We start from the raw sequence: 21,642 nt of genomic DNA, 5'->3' as shown, positions 1-21,642 counted from the left end.
TAGAAAGCTAAAAACAAGCTGGGGCTATATCACAACAGTACAGTGCTTGCCCAGCACACAGAAAGACACATCAACATCAGGGCTTATCTAAGTAGGAACTCCAGGAGCTACTACTGAAATTATCCCTGTGGCAAGCAGGCCCTTTCTAAGTGAAAATCCAAATAAGATAAAAATTATCTATGACCTCATATTTCATCATTGCATATTTACAAGCACCAGATTTACACAAAGCAGGAAATTTTTAAAATACAGTAAAATATAGTATTTTAAAATTAATCAATACAATAAATGAAACCAAAGGGTCAATATAAAATTCAGATGTAAGCTGGCTTTTTTCTTCTAAAAAAAATATGTTGATAGATGATGGCAACTTACCTGTCCTTTAAAAGATCATGGGCAAAAGTGAATTTTATTTGCCTTTTATACTTTTAGAGAGTTTTATAATTAGTTGAATTTTTTGATCATTAAAAACCCTGGCAGAACTCCTCCTTCCCACATTTCTGGAGAACTTCTTTGCTAAAATTTTCATAGGCAATAATCATGTTCAGATTTTTTAATCTAAAACTCCCAAATGCTCTCAAATTTTTTGAGCACCAACATGACACCACAAGAAGGTAAGTGATTCCATACCTGACTTCATGTACTAGGTCACTTTTAAAATAAAGAGAAGTAAAACATTGCATAAAATTGCCTTCAAGTAAAAATGAAATGTAAATGATTTCTATTTGGATTTGCATTCCAGTTCTAGATAGCTCATTATTGAAATGTAAATACTGTAAAATCAAAAGAACTCTGAGTTCCAAATCACTTCTGGTTCCAAACATTTTGAATATGAAATGCTCAAACTATATTAGCTAAATAACCAGTTTATTTCCCTACAATAACACTTTTGATGCTCACAAGTCTTCTGAAGTTATGTTAATATAAGCTCTTGTAACAAAGTTATGTATTATAGAAAATGGACAGAAATCATTGACATTTAAAACAATATGCTAAATCAAAACGACCCTGAGATATCACCTTACACCCATCAGAATGGCCAAGATGAAAAACTCAAGTGACAACACATGCTGGAGAGGTTGTGGAGAAAGGGGAACCCTACTCCACTGCTGGTGGGAATGTAAACTGGTACAACCACTCTGGAAAGCTATCTGGTGCTTTCTAAGACAATTAGGAATAGTGCTTCCTCAAGACTCAGCTATACCACTGCTAGGTATATACCCAAAGTTTGCTCAAGTACACAAAAGGGATACTTGCTCAACCATGTTTATAGCAGCTTTATTTGTAATAGCCAGAACCTGGAAACAACCCAGATGTCCATCAACGGTGGAATGGGTACAGAAATTGTGGTATTTCTACACATTGGAATATTACTCAGCAATCAAAAAGGAGGAAATCATGAAATTTGCAGGCAAATGGTGGGATCTAGAAAAGATCATTCCGAGTGAAATATCCCAGAAGGAGAAAGACAAACACGGTATATACTCACTTATATATACCTATAAGATATGATAAACATAAGGAAATCTGTACACCTAAAAAAGATAATCAAGAGAGCAGACATGGAGTAAGATGATCAATCCTTGTTTAGAAAGACAGATGGGATGTGCATTGAACGTATGACAGGAGTCTACTGAGCACATCTGAAAGACTCTAACTAGCAGTGTTTTCAAAGCAAAGACTCATGACCAAACCTTTGGCAGAGTACAGGAAATCATAAGAAAGATTGGGAGTTAGTCTGATGGGGAAAGGATAGGAGCTCCACAAGGACCAAATATATCTGGGCACAGGGTCTTTTCTGAGACTGACATTCAACCAAGGACCATGTATGGATATAAACTAGAACCTCTGCTCAGATGTAGCCTGTGGTAGCTCAGTAACCAATTGGTTTCCCAAAGTGAGGGGAACAAGGACTATTTCTAACAGGAACTCAATGACTGGCTCTTTGGTCTCCCCACCCCCCCCCCAAGGGAGGAGCAGTCCTGTTAGGCCACAGAGGAGGGCTTTGCAGCCAGTCCTGAAGATACCTGATAAAATAGGATCAGATGAATGGGGAGGAGGTCCCCCCTATCAGTGGACTTGGAAAGGGGCACAGTGGAGATGAGGGAGGGAGGGAGGGACTGGGAGGGAATGAGGGATCGGGACATGGCTGGGATACAGAGTTAATAAAATGTAACTGATAAGAAAAAATAAAATTAAAAAAAAGGAAAAATAAATAAAACAATATGCTATTTAGACTGGTATCTCTCCAAATAAAATACCTAGGAATATATCTAGCAAAAGGCATAAATATACGTGTGTATGGTCACAAGCTTCCTTCCACTAAAACTGAACATTTCTGCTACTAAAAGACACTGTCAAAAGAAAGAAAAGGCAGGCCAAAGAATGGAGAGAAGATGTGTGCAGATGGATGTGCATAGGCACACACAGAAAGAGAGAGAGGAAAAGAACAAGAGTCTTATGAAAGAAAACTAATTAATAAAAAATTAATAAGAAATCAAGGAACTGAATAAATGGAAAGATATCACATGCTAATGGACAAAAAAAAACTTAACAGTTTCAATGTTATTTTTCCCAATTGATATACAGATCTAATACCCTCCTAAACAAGAACTTGATTTAAAGAAAGTGATTTCATGGGTATCAGCAAACTGATTCTAACATTTACATGGAGAGCCAGAACACACACCACAGTGTTGATGGAAAAAGAAAAAGAAATCAGAGTGTACTGTTGCTTAACAGACAAGTGTTCAGGACAGAGTGGGCAGTAATGAAGTAACAGACATCAGCAGCAGGATAGAAATCTCTCAGAAAGATTCACATAACTGCATAGACTGATCTTTAACCAAGGAGTAAAGACAACCCAGTGGAGAAATATTATCTCCTCCAAATGCTACTCAAAGCTGTTTTAACTCCATATCCATATTTATGAAAAAATGAATCTGGGAAGACTAGCCAATGCTGATTGACCCCTGGGCTTGACTGAGAGACCCTGGCAACCTATACATGACAGAAGCTACCCCATTGTTAAGGCCTGTTGGAGGCATGAATACACCTGCACACAAAGACTGTATGTTTTATAAGACAAAATCTTGTATTGATAAAAATAATACCATGCAAACTGTGACTTTAATGATCTTTGTTGTCACCCTGACTAGATTTGGAATCATTTAGGAAATAGTTAGACACGGCTCAGAGCATGTCTGTAAGGCTGTTTCTAGAAATAAGTAACTAAGGGTAAGAGGGAAGACACACCTTAAATATGAGTGTATCATATCATGTTCTGGGTGCCTGAATGGGTAAAGTGCAAAGTGTTGAAGGCCCCCTTTCTCTGCTTCTTGATGAATCTGGAGGCAAACAAACCACTACACACTGTTATTGCCATGGAGCTGCCATCACCATATCACCATAATGGACTATGTCCTTTCAAACCACAAGCCAAGGTTAATCCTCCATCCCTTACGGTGCTTCTTGTCAAGTGCTTGGTCACAGACACAAGAAAAGTAACTAAAACTTCATTAACAGATTTAAATGATGCAAAGCACCTCTTCTATGTCAGCCAGCCACTGTTCTTGGTCTTAAACACACAGCAGACATGAAATGAACAAAGGCTTTCAGTCCTTGTAGAATGGGGAGAGAAACAGAGTATGTGAAGTGTGTCCTCACATCCATTAGAAAGGCTATCAAGCATGTGAGGCCAAGGGAGCTCTGTGTGCTGTCAGAGATACTGTAAATCAGTAGTTATTATAGCAAACAGTAAGAAGGTTCATCAACAAAGTTAAAAATAGAATGACTGTAAGACCCCACAATTTCAGTTCGAAGAATTCCTCCAAAGAAACTGAAATAAGTATGTGAAAGGGACCTGCTCCTCCATGTTCACTGCAGTGTTAGCTAAGATGGCGAAGATTTGAGTCAGCCTCCACGTTCATCAGTGGAAAACTGCCGTTTTACGTATGCATATGCACAGGGGACTGTTATTCACCCTTTAAAAAGAATGAAATTCTGTGATCCCAGAAGCATAGGTGAATCAAACGGATGGAGTCTAAGTAAAATAATTACACTTCAGGAAGACTGCTACATATACTTATTTATATGTGAGATATTTAAAGATCTGAATTTATTTGAGCATTGACTAGAATTATGGTTATACTACAAATTGCAGCAAGGAAAGTCTATAGAATAAGAAGTTGTCAAAAAAAAAAAAAAAAGAAGAGTGTCAAGTTGCAACTGGACATGCGCTGTGCCACATGCTAACACGAGTCCATAGTGGTGGGACAGCACAAAATGCCTGAAAGGACATCTTAAATGTCACAAGTACTGGCTGAGGTAAAAGTGTCAGTTTATTGTAAGTTTGTACTCTACATGGTATATTTATGTCACCTTGTATATTTATTTATAACATCATGTTTGTAAGTAATTATAACACCAATTACTATACTAATTTAAAATAAGTCAATAAAATACATATAGTAATTTTGTGAAAAATGTGTATTTATTGGTTTTTATGATGACAACATTAAATTAAGGAAGTCAGAGTGCACATTTACTTGTTTTATGTTTAATTTGTACATCAAACTTCTAATGCAGCTGAAGACTACAAATCAGTATAGATACAGTCAATTATCATGAATTCATATACCGTCATAACTGAAATTCATAAATATAACCTTAAAAGATGAGAAGCTGCTTTTACTTACTTTCTGTATGACTTAATTTTATTTATGTGGGTCTTTATTTATGTATGTTTGTATGCACGTTTGTATCATGATGCTCAGAAAAGGGTGCCTGTTACAGGCTTGCTACATTGGTGTTGGGATTCAAATTCTGGTCCTCAAATTTGTGGAAAGTATGTTTAGCAGCTAAGTCATCTCTCTAGCACCTGAAAGTTTCTTTTGAAGGATATTTCTTATAAGCTGTCCAGGTTCCTAAACACTTGATCATTTCCATTTGAACCTAGGAAAGTTATGCTTCTGTGCCTAATCATGGCCATTAAAAGCCAGAAGAACACCCAGCTGGACCAAAAGGAGGGCAAGGGCAAAGCCAACTCTGGAGCAGCCTGATACAAGAATAGACAACACACATCACATCACTGACACATGCTGAGATAAGTGCTTTTAATTCCCCAGGGGATGACTCAGCTTCCTGGTAACTCACAGCCCATAAAACAGGTTCAACCCCAATTCCCCATCATCAGTTTGCCCTGAACTGCACCTGGTAAACCACAGACAAAAGAAGAAAGATTCTCCATTTTCCCCTTTTATTGAAAATAGATTCTTTTCTCTCATCCAATATATCCTGATAAGTTTGCCCTCCCTCTACTCCTCCCAATTTCTCCTCCCCTCACTTCTGGATCCACTCCCTTTCTTCTCTCATTAAAAAAGAAGAGACTTAAAAGTGATTACAACCAAACACAACACAATAAAATATAATAAAATAAATCAAAACCATCATATTGAAGTTGGACACAGCAACCCAACAGGAAGACAGAAAGAGTCTCAAGAGCAGGCACAAAAGTCAGAGACCCACTCATTCTCAGATTCAGGAGTCCCATAAAAATGTTAATACAGTAGCTATAATATATACTGAGAGGACCTAGTGCAGACCCATGTAGGCTCTGCACTTCCTGCTTCAGTCTCTGTGAGCTCATATGTATCTTGTTCAGTTGTCTCAAAGGGCCATGTTTTCCTGGTGTCCTTCCTGCCCAACAAAATGAAGATTCTTAAAAGCAGCAAAATTTCCCAGTCCAGAAATAATAGTCTCACAATAGACTCAAAACTTGTAATATAATTTTTTATCTTTTGAGATTATAATTCCATCATTTCTCCTTCCCTTTCTTCACTTTTGCACAGGCAAAACTAGAAATCACCACATAAAGTCAAATTTTGGTTGAGTACAATTTTTCATGTTCATTGTACAATGCTGACACTTGTTTCTAAATACCTATAAACTGATATATAGAATTATTTAACTATTATTATTTGGCATCAAGTAATCCAGTTTTATGTAAATTGCTTTGTAAACTTCAAATAATAAAAAAGTATTACTTACCAAAAACTGCAAAATGTACTCCCAATTCATTTAATATAGAAATCATATGCTTTCCTTTTGTTATCGTACTTAAGACTGAAGGATTTAAGCAGTCACCACTGAAAATCAAGAGTGGATTCAGGGTGCTGAACCTTTTCACAGCTGTTGCAAACCTAAGAGAACAATGGCCTGTGTTATCATTGAATGCCTTTATGAAACACAAAGGCAACATATTAAATAGGAATATGACTTTTCCATAAAATCATAAAAGCTGAAATATGAAAATAAAGAGATGTTTTTAATAAGTTCACTTCCCATAGTCAACATATCTCATTAGTATATTTACATTCTAAAAAGGACAAGCTAGTCTCCCACACACACTTAAACCACATTTTCATTTAAAGGAAAAAATGGATTAAGCCTCAAGAGGTATCCGCCAAGCATAATGTGAAATTATTTTAAAGAATACACTTAAAAAATGTCAGACTATTGAATCTATTCCACAAAATACGAATTCTTAAGAACAAATTATATGCCCTAAGAGCATAAAGAAAATGTGTGACACTGAACTAGGTTTTTATATAAATTTTTGTACAAAGTGGCTAATTTTCCAGAGTTAAGTAAATCTGCTCAGGCCCATTACAGTGTCTCCCATTCTGCTGTGCTCCCTTGATTTTCAGAGAGCTCTCTCTCTCTCTCTCCATCTCTCTCCCTCCTTGATTTTACCTAATTTACACAGATTTTTTCCAGTTTTGTCACTGCCTTTGCCTCTGTCACATCACTCTCTTTCTCCTTCCTTTTTTACTTAGCCATATTTTTTCTTTTTCCTATATTTTGTCCCATCTTTATTTCATTCATTTTGCCTAAATTAATTGTAATTTCATAGTTTATATTATTCTTGAAATTCTGTTTTTTGTGGCTATTGATGGTATAGCAATTGATTTTAATTAGTTCTGTTTTTGTATCTGCTTTGTTTGAGTGGTACTGGAAATTGAGCACTAAAAAAAAAAAAAAAAAAGGAGAACTTCAAATATAATTGGAGAGACAGGGATTCCAAAAGATAAACAAATTGCTATTTAAAACCACAAGAAATATTACAAAGTGGCAACATGGCCCTTCCAAAAGTCCACAGTTTTTCAACTAACTGAATCCGAATGTAGAATAATGGCTAACATACCAATAATTCAGAAATCTACCTTTAAAAATGATAAGTGACCTCCATGAGGATTTACATAAACTGATAAAGTGAACAAGGCTAATTTTTAACAGAGCTAAGAGCTTCAAGTTGAATGAGATACTTAAAAACTTGCATAAGAAATTCAAAAAAAGATATAGGACAAAAATAGACATCAAGACTGAAGGTAATGTTAAGAGTTTCTTACATTTGAGAGAAATACATGCAAATTTCTAGGACAAGATTCATAGACCAAGCCTAAAAGTATATAGTGTTAGAAATGGTCATCAAAATACAGAGTAAAGGTACAAAAACTTACTCGATGAAATGAGAGCAGAACCCTTTCCAACTCTAGGTACTCAATGGACACTCAAGTACACGAAGCAAACAAGCAGGATTGGAACAGAAGTTTTCTGCATGCTATGATACCTAAGTGCCAAGAGCATAGAACAAAGAAATGATATTAAAAGCTTAAAACAAAAGTGTCAGGTTGCTTGAAAATTCACAAACCAATCAGAATAACAACAAACTGATGAGAAGAAACCCTATAGACCAAGAAAACATGGGCAGTAGAAATTATTTCTATAGAAATTATTCTTTAATACTGAAGGAGAAACAAAGAACCTCCACCATACACATAAATTAAAGTGGTTCATGAACGCTAAGCCTGGACTTCACAGCATTCCCAAAAAAATCCTAAACACAGTAAAAGAAAGACATACGTAATAATGAGATCTTGGGACAGAACAAATTACATAAGGAGGGAGATTAAATAAATAAGTAGAGAGAATAAAATTATTAACACAGTAAATTACCAAATCTCTAAGATGAAAGGAAAAGTTACTACTTAACCTATAAATGATATTAAATATAAACAGTCTTAACTATGCAGTTAAGATTCAGAATGGACAAATTAATTTAAAGTAAGATGAAACTGTTCCTTGTCTACAAGAAATGCATTTCATAGACAAAACACAGAAACAGAATGACATAGCAATAGTACTACTGGATATAAATGAACAAATCCAGATACAGAAATCAATATCTACTCTCATCAACAGATCTTCCCAACACAACTAAAATAAAAAGGGTGAGGAGATAACTCAGTGGGTACAGTGTTGCTGCATAAGCATACGGACCTTAGTTTGGTTGCCCAGCACCACCGAAGCTGGCATTGTACATCTGTACATCTGTAACCCCAGAACTGGACATACAGAAATACGCTGAGCTTGATGGCCAGCCAGTCTGAATGACAGGACAGCTGAGCAATTAGTAGGAGACCCTGTCTCAAAAAATAAGGTGATGAGTAATAAAAAAATAAAAAATAAAAAAATGACATCAACTCTACCTCCGGCAGGCATGCATACCTATACCCACAAAAACATGAATACAACACATACAACACACACAATGTATTAAAAATGAAATAAAAAAACTTCAGAGTTAAAACCGCATCACAAATCATATGGACATAACAGATATCTACAAAACTCTCCAAATCATGTCAGATTTTTATCAGCAGCACAGATCTCTCTTTAAAATAGCATTTTATGTTGTAAAGCAAGTCTTAACCAATACAAAAATATAAAGAATTGTGTCAGATCAGATCACAATGAAATCAAATTAGAAATCAATAGCAAGAAAAGTCAAAAACACCATACACTGAATGATGTGCCTTGGAGTGACCAAGAGGTCATTGAAGAATTGGTGAGACAAAGCTGGTTCTTTAAAAATAAGAGGCGAGTTTTTAGTTAAAATAGTATAAAAATATTAATTTATATCTAATAAAATCAGAGATGAAAGAGGGGATTTATAAAAGATACCTTTAAAATGTAGAAATCACTAGGGACTATGTACAAACATACTCAAATAAATTGGAAAACCTAAAAGAAATGGATAAAATTTTAGACATGTATAATCTAACAAAATCAAGCCAAGGAGATAGAGGCAGCACAGACAGACCTATAATGAGCAATGAGACTCAAGGCAGTAATGAAATTTATCTAATAAAAAAAAAAAAAAGCCTGGGACTGGAATGAGAGACTACAGAATTTTTCCTCAGACATTTAAAGAAGAACACCAAGAGCTCCTCAAATTCTCTACAAAATAAAAAGTGAATGCTTGCAAGTCTCACTCTACAAAGTCATATCACCTTTGAAAACCAGGTAAGTCCAAAAAGGAAGGAAGGAAGGAAAGAAGGAAGGTAGTGAAATGGAAAGCACATGAATGAAACCATGAACAAAAATCGTATGATCAAAATGCAAAAAGTAAATGCACCACTGAAAAATATCAACACCCTTCATAATAAAAGCTCTGAAGAAATTATAAATAGAAAGATAATGCCACAACATAATAATGGATATATATGTAAAACATACAGCCAACATTATACTGAACGGGTAAACAACTGAAAGCGTTTCTTCTAAAAGCCAGAGTAGGGGTGAAAAGCTGGTGCTGGGAATGACATGACTATTCTACGTATCAGCCACTCACTCCTGGTATTAGAGGAATGCTTTGTTTTACACAAGTATCATCTTATTTTTATTACCATGGCTCCATAATATATCTTGAGATCTGGAATGGTCTGGCTATCCAGGATTGTTTTGGCTATCCAGGGTCTTTTGTGGTTCAAAATAAATTTTACAACGGTTTTCTTAAATCTATTTCTATGAATAGTGAGATGGGAATTTTAATTGGGATTGTATTGAATTTGTAAATGGCTTTCAACAAATGGTCATTTTCTAAATATTAATTCTATCAATCCATGAGTATAAGATGTTTTGTCATTTTCTAGTGTTTTTTTCTTTTTCTTCAGAAGTTAAGGTTTTCATTGTATAGGTCTTCAACCTTGTTTTTTTTTTTGTTTTTTTTTTTTTGTTTTTTTTTTTTTTCAGAGAATTCTCGACAGAGGAATATCGAATGGCAGAAAAACACTTAAAGAAATGCTCATCCTCATTAGCCATCAGGGAAATGCAAATCAAAACGACCCTGACATATCACCTTACACCCATCAGAATGGCCAAGATGAAAAACTCAAGCGACAACACATGCTGGAGAGGTTGTGGAGAAAGGGGAACCCTCCTCCACTGCTGGTGGGAATGTAAACTGGTACAACCACTCTGGAAAGCTATCTAGCGCTTTCTAAGACAATTAGGAATAGTGCTTCCTCAAGACAGTTTCAATAAATAAATTTTAAAGAATGAAAATAAAAGACCCAGTGACCTCAATTTAAAAATTATATATTTAAGCTGGGTGTGGTGACTCACTCCTATAATCCCAGCACTCTGGGAGGCAGAAGCAGGCCTCTGAGTTTGAGGCCAGCCTGGTCTACAAAGCGAAGGTCCAGAACAGCACAGGCTACACAGAGAAACCCTGTCTTGAAACAAACAAGCAAACAAAAATTCAAATATTTATACAATGCACTCAAGCTTCCATCTTGCATAAAGCTATAAAACAAATGTCATCTAAAGCTGAAATAAATAAATAAATAGCAGAAAGAAAAAAACATACAAATAAAGCCAAACAAGCTACATTTTCATTCACTGAAAATTTTATAGAGTTGATATACCCTAGCAAGATTGAGAAACGTATTAAGTTACCAATAGCAAAAAAAAAAAAAAGCAACAGATCCTATACATCATAAGTATTTTCCTGAAAATAAATTTGAAAATATGCAGCTTACCAAAACTGACACAGATATTTTTAAAGATCATCCTGAATGAGGTTTCCCAGAAGCAGTAAGAGACACATGGTATATACTCACTTATAAGTGGATGTTAGACATAAAACATAGGATAAACACACTAAAATCTGTACACCTAAAGAAGCTAAGGAAGAAGGAGGACTCTGGGTAAGATGCTCAATCCTCATTCAGAAAGGCAAACGGGACAGATACTGGAAAAGGGAGAAAATGGGAATAGGACAGCAGCCTACCACAGAGAGCCTTTGAAAGACTCTACCCAGCAAGGTATCAAAGCAGATGCTAAAACTCATTAGCCAAACTTTGGGCAGAGTTCACAGAAGCTCCATAAGGAGAGCAACAGAACCAAAATATCTGGGCACTAGGGTCTTTTCTGAGACTGATACTCCAAACAGGGACCATGCATGGTGATAACCTAGAACCCATGCACAGATATAACCCATGGCAGTTCAGTCTCCAAGTGGGTTCTCTAGTAATGGGAACAGGACTGTCTCTGATATGAACTCAGGGGATGGCTCTTTGATTACCTCTCCCCGAAGGAGGAGCCACCTTATCAAGCCATAGAAGACAATCCACTCCTGATGAGACCTGATAGGCTAGGGTCAGATGGAAGGGGAGGAGGACCTCCCTTATCAGTGGACTTGGGGAGGGGCATGGGAGGAGATGAGGGAGGAAGGGTGAGATTGGGAGGGGATGAGGAAGAGGGCTACAGCTAGGACACAAAGTGAATAAACTGTAGTTAATAAAAAAATAAATAATTTTTAAAAATCTGACTTTTCCTATTACTATTAAATAAACTGAACCATACTTTAGAATTTTTCAACAAAAACTTCAATCCTAAATATCCTCTCAATGACTTTTAAATAAATAACACTACTCTTATACAAACTCAGAAAAAAATTTTCCAATTAATAATATGTCAGCATTGTCTTCACACAAAAATGAAAGACATTATAAGCATAGATACAGACATTATATACAAAGATACAGACACGCTTCTTAAACTAAATTTTAACAAACTGAATTTAGTAACATATAAAAAGATTAGGACATCATGACCAAGCAGGATTTATTCAATGACAAGAATTATTTAACAGCCAACAATGAATACAACTTTATTATATTAACATATATAAAAGAAAAACCATGATATTCTGAAACTTTTTAAAATTATGCAGAAAATTTTCAATACCTAGTCATAATTTCAAAAATATATACAAATAGAAATGTAACATTTCAGTCTAGAAAAACCTTAAGGTAAAAAATTAACGACATGGATATTCATATAAAGTTTATGTTAAGATACAAATACTGAAGAACAATTGGGGATTTCTGTTGTTGAAAATCAAGACTTATTATAAAGCTACGGTGACTAATAGAGCATAGAATTTTCTTAGATTAGTGGAGAAATACAATCCAGAAACAGACACATACATACACGGTCACCTGATTAATTAATTACACATACACCCCTGCAATTCAGTATTAAAAGGGAATCTTTTTCAATGAAAACTATACATAACTATAAAAAGTAGTGTCACTAATTGTAGATATATAAATACAAGTATACAAAGACACAAGAGTAAAAGATAAAATACTTTTCAATCACGCATGAAAATTAAAGTGTTTATTGCTCTAAAGGTACTTGAGTCTGGAAGAATAGAGCCTAAAAATGACCTAGGCTAAAGTTTCATGCAATAGCCAACTTTATTCAGAGCATCAGACATTTATACTCTGAGGGTTAAGGAGAACCACATGACTAAAGCATACAATCATAAAGACAAGACATATATGACAAAACATATAAGAGACATATAAACAAGTAACAATAACCACTTGTAATGAATAATCTAAAGTAAACTCTCTCACGCCTGCTATGTCTGGGAGAGGCATAAAGCACATTCCAAGAACAACTCCATGGTTTGGAAGAACCTAAAGTCACAAGAACCTGGGCTTGTTGTCTTGGAGTGTCTCACAAACACTCAGAACTCCTACTACACAACTCCAATCTTAGACAGTGTTCCAACACTTGAGGATTGGTAGGATGTGTCAGTAGTTAAAATGTGCTTGTTGCCAAGCCAAACTATCTGAGTTCAATTCCAGGGCCCCACATGGTGGAGAAAATACTACTTCCTCAATTTCTATTCCAGATGGACACACACACACACACACACACACATGCATGCATACATACATACATATACACACACACATATACACACACACATATACACAGAAGCATACATGCACTCACTTGCACACAAACACATGATACATGAATATAATGAAAATCAGTATGAATCACAGATATAATTTAAAAACCAAAACAATACATCATTTAGAAGAAATAATACAAGACATCTTCATGACTTTAAAGCAAAGGTTTCTTAAGCAAACCAGAAAAGGTACAAATCACAATAAAATATTGGTAAATTAAACTTAGTTTAAATTAGAATCTCCTACTGATGAGAACATTCCATTAGAAAAAATGAAAAGAACACTGACTAGATGAAATATATGGAAAGTATATAATCAACAATAAAATTGGAACTAAAATAAATTAACAACCTTACAAATCAGTCTCACAAAAATTGACAATTTTATTTTTTAATTGGTGAAAAAGGCCATGGACTTGGGCATGGTGGCACACACATAATCCATACAGTAGAAAAGGCCAAAACAGACTCTGCTATTCGGTGGTGAGACTCTTGTCTAAAAATAATTCAAAAAATAAAAAATAATGTAAAAATAAAACAGAAAAAAATCAACTAAAGAAAAAAAATACAGCTGGCCCATAAACATACTAAAATGTTCAACATCATTACTTTACAGAAATAAAAATCAAGCCTACAATGGTATGTTACTATACACCTACCAGTATGATAAAAATAGATAGTGCTAAACAGCAAGAAAATGGAATAATCAAAATTCTCATATACTGCTGAGGGATATATAGCTGGTACAACTATTTTGAGAAAATGTTTGGCAGCACCTAGTCAAGCTACACATATGTCAGTATATGACACAGAAATTTCACTTCTGGGCATGCACTCAAGAGAAATGATTGCTTCTAGCCACCAAAAGAATTATATAAGAACGCTAACGGTGATTTCATAATAGCAAATATTAGAAACCAGCCAAGTTTCCATCAACATTAGAACAGATAAGTAAATTATGGTATAGTTCACACATTATAACATAATTCAGTAAGAAAAGAACACATTATTGCAACATAACAATTTGAGTGAATCTCAAATGTGCAAAAATACGAAGTATATGATTAGGAATGATGGATGAAAGCCAAAGTGACAGGGTGGGAACGAGGGTTCGTGTGATGTGCTAGAACTAATTTTGTTTGGTTGGGAGTTTTTGTTTTGTTTTGTTTTGTTTTTTCAAGACAGGTTTCTCTGTATAACAGCCCTCACTGTTCTGGAATGCTCTTTGCAGACCAGGATGGCCTCGAATTCACAGAGATCTACCTGCCTCTGCCTCCCAAGTACTGGGACTAACGGCCTATGCCACCACACCTGGCTAATAGTTAATATTTTGATTATTTGAAAATCATATAGAACTCTAGACTTAAAAAGCTGTACATATCAGTACATTGAGTTAATAACTTGTTTTTAAAATAAAATGGAAATAATATATATGCTTATGCAAGTCAGCAAAAATACATGACTATAAAAGCAATATATGAGTTCAAAGGATTCTGTGAAATAGCAGCTGTACCTAGAATGAAAGCAGATGTTACAAGATCCTATCTTAGTTTTAGGAATCAAATAAGCAAGGAAAAGTTTGGGAGCAAAACTATGGAGTTTTTTAAATCTTGCAAAGCGTATGTGATGGTTGACATGCATTCCTGTTGACATGGTATAAATAAGCACTTGCTAATGTTTTTCAGAGCAGAAGCAGGAGCAGCCTGGCAGAAATTCATTTTTCAGGTCCCACCCTAGACTTACATAATCTGAAGCACTGAGTAACAAACAAAAACCTGTGTTTAACAACTCCTTTGGACAAATCTGAACATTAAAAAAAAAAAAAAAAAAAAAAAAAAAAAAAAAAAAAACTGAGAAATGGGCTGGAGAGAGGAACCAGCAGTCAAAAGCACTGGCCGCTCTTTCAAAGAACTTGAATGTGAGGGCTGTCACCACAGGGTTTCTCACAACAGCCTCACTCAAATCCCAGGGGGTCTGTCACCTTCTCCTGGCCCGAGCTCAAGGGGTGCATGTAGTGCACAGACATACAGAGACAAAGCACCCATTCACATTTACCTACTGGATTTGATAAACAGTATAAAAGTAGAAGATTTTAAATCTATAAACGTATGCCATAACTGCAGTCTTGTTCACTGCAAATGTCTTATAAATTATTGAAATAAAAATCAAAATATCAAATGAGGTATCAGTAATAATAAAAAGCTGTTTGAGGGAGAAGCTGGCAAGCTGATTTAGGCCTATTCAGGGAGACACCAAAGTGAGTACCCTCAGTAGGCAGATGGAAATATAGGTCTAGAAAGGAGGTTACATCCAAATTATAGATCCACAAATAGGATAGATGAAGTAATTAAAACAAAAAAGTTTACAAACTTCTTTATACTACTAGGTCTTAGAGAAACAAAGCTGTATGAAAATGGAGTTTGATATGAATGTCAAAAATCAATAATATAAATGAGAAGATCTCTAATTTCCCTTCTCAGTGCCCCTAAAAGCTAATTTCTTAAATTAACTTACACCTACTAACTAAAAAACAGCAAAGACCCAGTACATGTATTTTTTTAAATATATTTGCAAACACAGATGGCACACTTGTGCAAACCTCATGTCTAGCTAAGTAAAGAATGGTGAGATCTTATCTCTTGTTTCATTCAATTTACTGGAACAGGCTGCTTTGCATGAAGTATATTTGTAAAATCTGGACTTGCACAGTTAAGTAACTAGAAAAACATTTCTATTAGCTTTCTGGAGAAAATTGTATTTTTCTTTGCTACTATACCAAAATTCTGTAAGACAGTTTCCCAAAATAATTTTCAATGTGATGTCAAGTCATGCGAATTAACTTATCAAACTCTGTACACTCAAAACAAAATAAAAATGAACAAATGCACCTGACATCCAGTAAGGCTTGCAAGAAAAATGGCTGAGGCTGTTTGTAAAACAGAAAGGGATCTTGTGGAAACCTCTCAGGTGCTTGGACTATGGTTTGGGAACTGCTAATTTATATCTGCAACACAGGCAATAGCTCAAACCTCAAAACTAAACAAGCATTGCCCCCCCCCCCGTGTTACACATTTTGTCTAGTTTCAGCCTATTCTTTAATCTGCACTTTAGCCATCCCTCAGAGCTTCATTCCTATGGCCCTGACAACTAAGTATGTGCCCTATTAGCCAATGTTGATCTTCCTGGTGTTCATGAGATCCACTATGCATATTACCACCCCCAATCTCTGCTCTTGCAAGTTCCTCAGCCTAAAACAATGTCCTTGTAGACAGTCAAATGTCTCACACTACCTCATTTCATTCAAGTATCTTCTCAAATACCACTTGACCATGAGGCCTCATTTATTTTTTATTATATTTTATTTATTTTTGTGTCTACATGGAGGTGCCCATGGAGGTGTAAATGCTCAGGGAATAATTTTTCAGGAGTTGATTGTATTCTTCCACCATCTAGGTCTTGGGAATGAACTCAGATTGTCAAGCTTGGCAGCAAGCACTTTTACCCACTGAACAATCTCACCAGCCCAGGGAAGGTCTTACTTACGAAACTTCTTTTAAAATGACAAGCATCCAAACTTCAATTCTCAATACTTCTTATTCTCCTTATTCCTTACCATCTTTCTCCACAGCATTTGTTGCCACCAGCATATTACATATTTCCTTTTTTTTTTTTTTAACTGTGTGTTTTTTTCCATCTAAAACACAAGCTCCCCTGGGAGTAAGGTCTTTTTTCTTTTCTATGCCCTACTATGGTCCTGCTGCTCAGGACAGTGCCAGTGTAATACTTGGCATGTTTTAGATGGGTTACATCAATAATTCACATTTTCATCGGGCACTATACGCCAGGCACTCCACATCTTAAATATGAGCATTTGTTGAACCATGTGCGTACTAAGCATACACCTGCCTCAGTAAGCAAGGATGTGAATATAGAGGTTGACAACTAAAGTAGAACATAACATTTGAGGGACAAAGAAATTATGACATCTTCAAGCTAGATATTCTCTCTTAGTAATCTTATAACAAAATTATCTAGAGCCATCACCAATCTAAATAAGCATCTATTCTTTGAGAAACTTCTTTTGTACATAATTCTTTAAAAAGCACATTTTCCAAATAGCCTCCTGCCACACATTGTTTTAAATCCTTCAGAGGTCAACACATGGCTTTCCTTTGCTCTTCTAGAAAATTTTGAAAGGCAGTCTACCAAAAAAACCATGAAATCCATGAATCCATCTTTGTTAAGATTGAATCGTTTCCATGCCCTGTATCTTTTGAGTGTGGTCTTATTTGGAAACAGGATCAATGCAAATGTAATCAAGCTTAGTTAAATGACATGATTAGAGTGGACCCTAATTCAGTGGCTTGTTTCCTTATAAGGCAACATAGTGTGGGGTGCATGGGAGAAGGAAAGGGAGAGAGGAGTGGGGAGACAGGGAGAAGGAAAAGGAGAAAGAAGAGAGGGGAGTAATCACCATGTGACCTTATAACCAGAAATTGACTCATGCATTGATACATATTAACCAAGGATTGCTGCCTTTGCCAGAAACTAGAAGAGTCCTTTACAGAATCAACCCTTTGCTTTGAAGCAATTCAAGACATACTTTTTCTTTTACTGACTTAAGCCACCCATTTTACAATACCAGTCACTTGCCAATCCTAGAAAACTAGTGCAGTACTGATATTAATAAATAAATAAGGAAAAACATATCTTCAATTAGGAAATAATCAAAAAAATAATGAAGTTACTTTGCCTTGAAGGGGGTGAGACGTAAGCCCCTGTTCTTAAATGTGAGCTGCACAAAATGATTTCATTCCAAAGGTTACACCACAGAAACGGTGGGGTGGGAGCACACTTCAGAGTGGAGAAATTTAACAAGAGTCAGAGTCTGTGGGGCTGACAATATACAGACCTGAAAAGATGTGATTTAAAATAGAATTTTATTTTGGTGGTTTTCCTAAAATAAAATATACCAGTATAATCACAAGAAAATAAACAAATTTAAAACAAATTTAAAAACACCTGACTGATACGCCTTTAAAATACCAAAATCATTAACAACCAAGGGTATCTAGAGAAACTGCCTCAATCAAAAGCAGTATAAGGAATGTGAAAAACCAAATGCAGTGTGGTCTCCCACAACGAGCATTAAAACACAAAAAGAACAGCATGTAAATACCTAGGGGATCTGCATGGAATAGAGATGTTAATAATGTTCACATTTTCGTATATTAGTTGTAAAAAATGCCCCCAATGCTAAGGTAAATAATGGGGGAATGTATGTCTAAGTCTAAAACACTTTTCAAAAGTATATGGGCAGGTAAATGGGGAAGAAAAACTAGCCTACACCTATGAGAAGATACTTAGTAAACATCTTCTCCCAATGACCAGTAAGAAAACAAATGGACTCTACTAAGTTACAGGACTTAAAGGATAAGGATTTCTTCCAAAATACAGAAGAGCTCTCTGGGAACAAAAGATTTTATAGGGGGAAAAGAACTAAAATATTGGAAAAGGAAAGACGAGCTGGGAGACATACTTACCCAAGCAGTTGATGGTCACTTCTACCTACGCAGGAATCAAGCATCTCAACATCTTCAACATCAACTCCCCAAACCGACTACACCTCCAGAAATCATTTCAAAACTCTCACTACTTGTATTAAGCAACAGAATGCTAGGTCCCTTGTCTTCTTCTAGCTGCCCTGCTATGCTCTCCTTTATCCTGCACACATAGAGATACATACAAATACTCTCTCATGCTCCGGAATAACCATTTCTTAAAAAGTGTTTTGTCTTACAAATACAACTTGTCTTTTGATTCTTATTCCCCTACATCATTCACTTTTAAGTATAATCACACAACGGGCCACCAACTGATTTCTCCTCCTGGTTTTTGTTTTTAGATTGAACTTCTTTATTTTTAATGTGTTTAAGTGTTTTTTTTTAATTTTTTATAATTTATTAGAATTTATTCACTTTGTATCCCTTCTGTGGGTCCCTCCCTCTCCTCCTCCCAAACCCTCCTGTCCTCCCTCTTCTCCTTCTATACTCCTCCCCTAGTCCACTGATAGTGGAGCTCCTCCTCCCCTTCTATCTGACCCTAGCCTATCAGGTCTCCTCAGGACTGGCTGCATTGATCCAGGTATGGAAGCAGAGGCTGAGACTCATAGCCAAACTTTGGGCAGAGTCCATGGAATTTTTTGAAAGAAGGGGGAGATAGAAAGACCTGGAGAGGACAAGAGCTCCACAAGGAGAACAAGAGAGCCAAAAATAACTGGGTCCTGGGGGCCCTGAAAGACTGATACTCCAACCAAGGACCATGCATGGAGAGAACATAAAACCCCAGCTCAGATGTAGCCCATAGACTCAGTCTCCTAGTGGGTTCCCTAATAAGGAGAGCAGGGGCTGTCTCTGGCATGAACTCAGTGGCAAGCTCTGTGATCTTCTACTTACAACCTTTTCCTCAAATACCTCTTGGTCATGTCACAAGCACCTTTTGACAACCTAGTAATACTTCTGTAACTCGTAGACAAGCATTCAACACATTCCAGCAGACCAAGGTTATTATCCAACTACTATTTTACACTGGTAACACACTGCCTCACAATTGGACCACTGTATTCCCACATTTCCAAATACCATACCCACCACCCTTGAGCTACTGAGCGCAATCAAATGCCTTGAGGCACCCTCCTAACCTAAAAAATAAAGGGAGGAATGAAGCCCAGCTTTCTGAGCAATTTGAGCAAAATAATAAGAGCAATTTGCCTCATATTACCCACTTAAAACACACAAAATGAAAAAAAAAATCAAAATATATGGATATTGAAGTCCTGGAAACCCCAACCCTGAAACAGGCCCCATCTCCACTTATTCACATTATACCATTCTTTAAATTTCTTCCTTTCTTGCTCATTGTAGGGTTGTGAGTTTGTAAATCTTGGCAAAATAAAAAGAGGTGAAAAAATTATTTGGGTACCTGACAATTAATAGTTACAGATGTCTCACTGAGAACTTAAAATTTCAAAGTGAAAAAAAAAAAAGAGGAGGGGGTTAATTATTACAAATTTCATACCATAGAGGCTTTCCATAATTTACCTCACTTAGGCACAAGAAAAACATCTATGCTTAAAAACTGACGAAACGAGGTCAAGACGTGTTAAGTCTGCGGCCAAGATCACATAATGGTTAGAAGAAATGGCTGAGTAGGAATACAGGTTTGTATTAAAAGAGTGTATTCTCCCATAGATGACACAAGTTTCCAATCTGCTTTTGTGCAGATACTACTTCAGTTTTTCTGTTTCCCTAAAACCACTGGAATTACTACCTAAATCCAGAAGGGAGCTTAAACAGTGGCCCCAAAGGTTCAGCATAAAAGACTCCCTGCCAGCTTCCATGCCTTCTTGCACGTTTCCAAAGTCACTACCCTCCATTCCCCCTCCAGCATATGACAAGGAAGATGGCGGCCCACACCTAGCAGCGCCTCCTACGGGCTCTTCAGTATGCGAGTCCACATCGTAAACATCGTTGAAATGAAGAATAGTCAAGTCATAGGAGTCCACGCCTCCTAACTGTTTCCCCCGAGTTCCGGGAGACAGTTTTTCATCCAGCTTGGCGGGATGAGGGGCTACCACTGCTGATGCCTCTTTCTTAGAGGCCTCCATTCCCCAGGCACAGGGTAGGACGACCCTCTTTGAGCCTGAGTCGCCCTGTACGCATGCGCAGGATGGAAGCTGTGGCCTGCCCGCGGGACAACAGCGGGAGCATGCGCAGCACTTGCTGGGCCTGGGCCATGGGTTGAGGCCTCTGCTGCTCTTGTGTTCCTTGGCCCCTCGTGCCCTGTGCTTGCCTGACTGTGCCCAGGGCAAGAAGTTGCGGCCGTGTTGCCTGACAGCCGTTGAGAGCCCAACGGAAACCTTGATGCTTCTTCCTTGGCAGAATGAGGTCACAGTTGTAGGAACATAGTCAATGCTTGTTTCTTTCAAATCTTGCTCAGAAAATATTTCTCTACTACATGTTTCTCCCTCATTTCCGGAAAAATAAGACTCCTGTTAAAGACCTCAAGTATTTTTTTTTTTCTACACTCAACTATTGATTCCCTTCTGCTGAAGGAACCTGGGTATCCATTAATCTAATAACTGATCTCAGGCATTTGTGCCTGGTACTGATTCTGAAAACAGACCCAGTCTTTATCCTGGGGACATAATTTCACCTTGCCTCATTCTTTTTTTGCCTTAATCTTTGGGGTCCTTTTCTGCCACTCTCATAATCCAAATGCCATTTCCTTCTTTCACCTTTATTTAAGACCCAGGCAATTGACAACTTGTTTTCTGATTTACCACATGATTCATCTTTAGCTGTTGTGTGGGCACTGACTTTTTGTGTGAAAGAGAAGAGAGCAAGTGAAAAACTAATGCTTCTATTGAATTACTTCTTGTGCAGTTATTGTGGCCTGATGGAATCCATCCAGGCGATCAATAAGGTACCCCAGAGTGCTGCAAACCCCCTGGATTATTGCCAGGC

At 36.6% G+C, this 21,642-nt stretch overlaps 1 protein-coding gene across 1 annotated transcript in view; it reads right to left on the bottom strand.

The window, feature by feature from the left end:
* LOC110558864 (trifunctional nucleotide phosphoesterase protein YfkN-like) overlaps positions 1-20,814 on the bottom strand; it is a 49,286-nt gene extending 28,472 nt beyond the window's left edge. Inside the window, exons 1-2 of the mRNA XM_021654027.1 lie at positions 20,593-20,814; positions 6,049-6,200 (exon numbers count right to left, since the gene is read on the bottom strand). Coding sequence (XP_021509702.1) covers positions 6,049-6,200; positions 20,593-20,783 — 343 coding nt within the window. The 5' untranslated portion in view covers positions 20,784-20,814. The remainder of the gene's footprint in view (positions 1-6,048; positions 6,201-20,592) is intronic.
* Positions 20,815-21,642: the final 828 nt, after the last annotated feature.

This window comes from Meriones unguiculatus, chromosome 6 (assembly GCF_030254825.1).
Source record: "Meriones unguiculatus strain TT.TT164.6M chromosome 6, Bangor_MerUng_6.1, whole genome shotgun sequence".
NCBI lineage: Eukaryota > Metazoa > Chordata > Mammalia > Rodentia > Muridae > Meriones > Meriones unguiculatus.
Note: the sequence above shows the minus strand (reverse complement) of the source record. Positions and strands in the feature narration are given on the sequence as shown.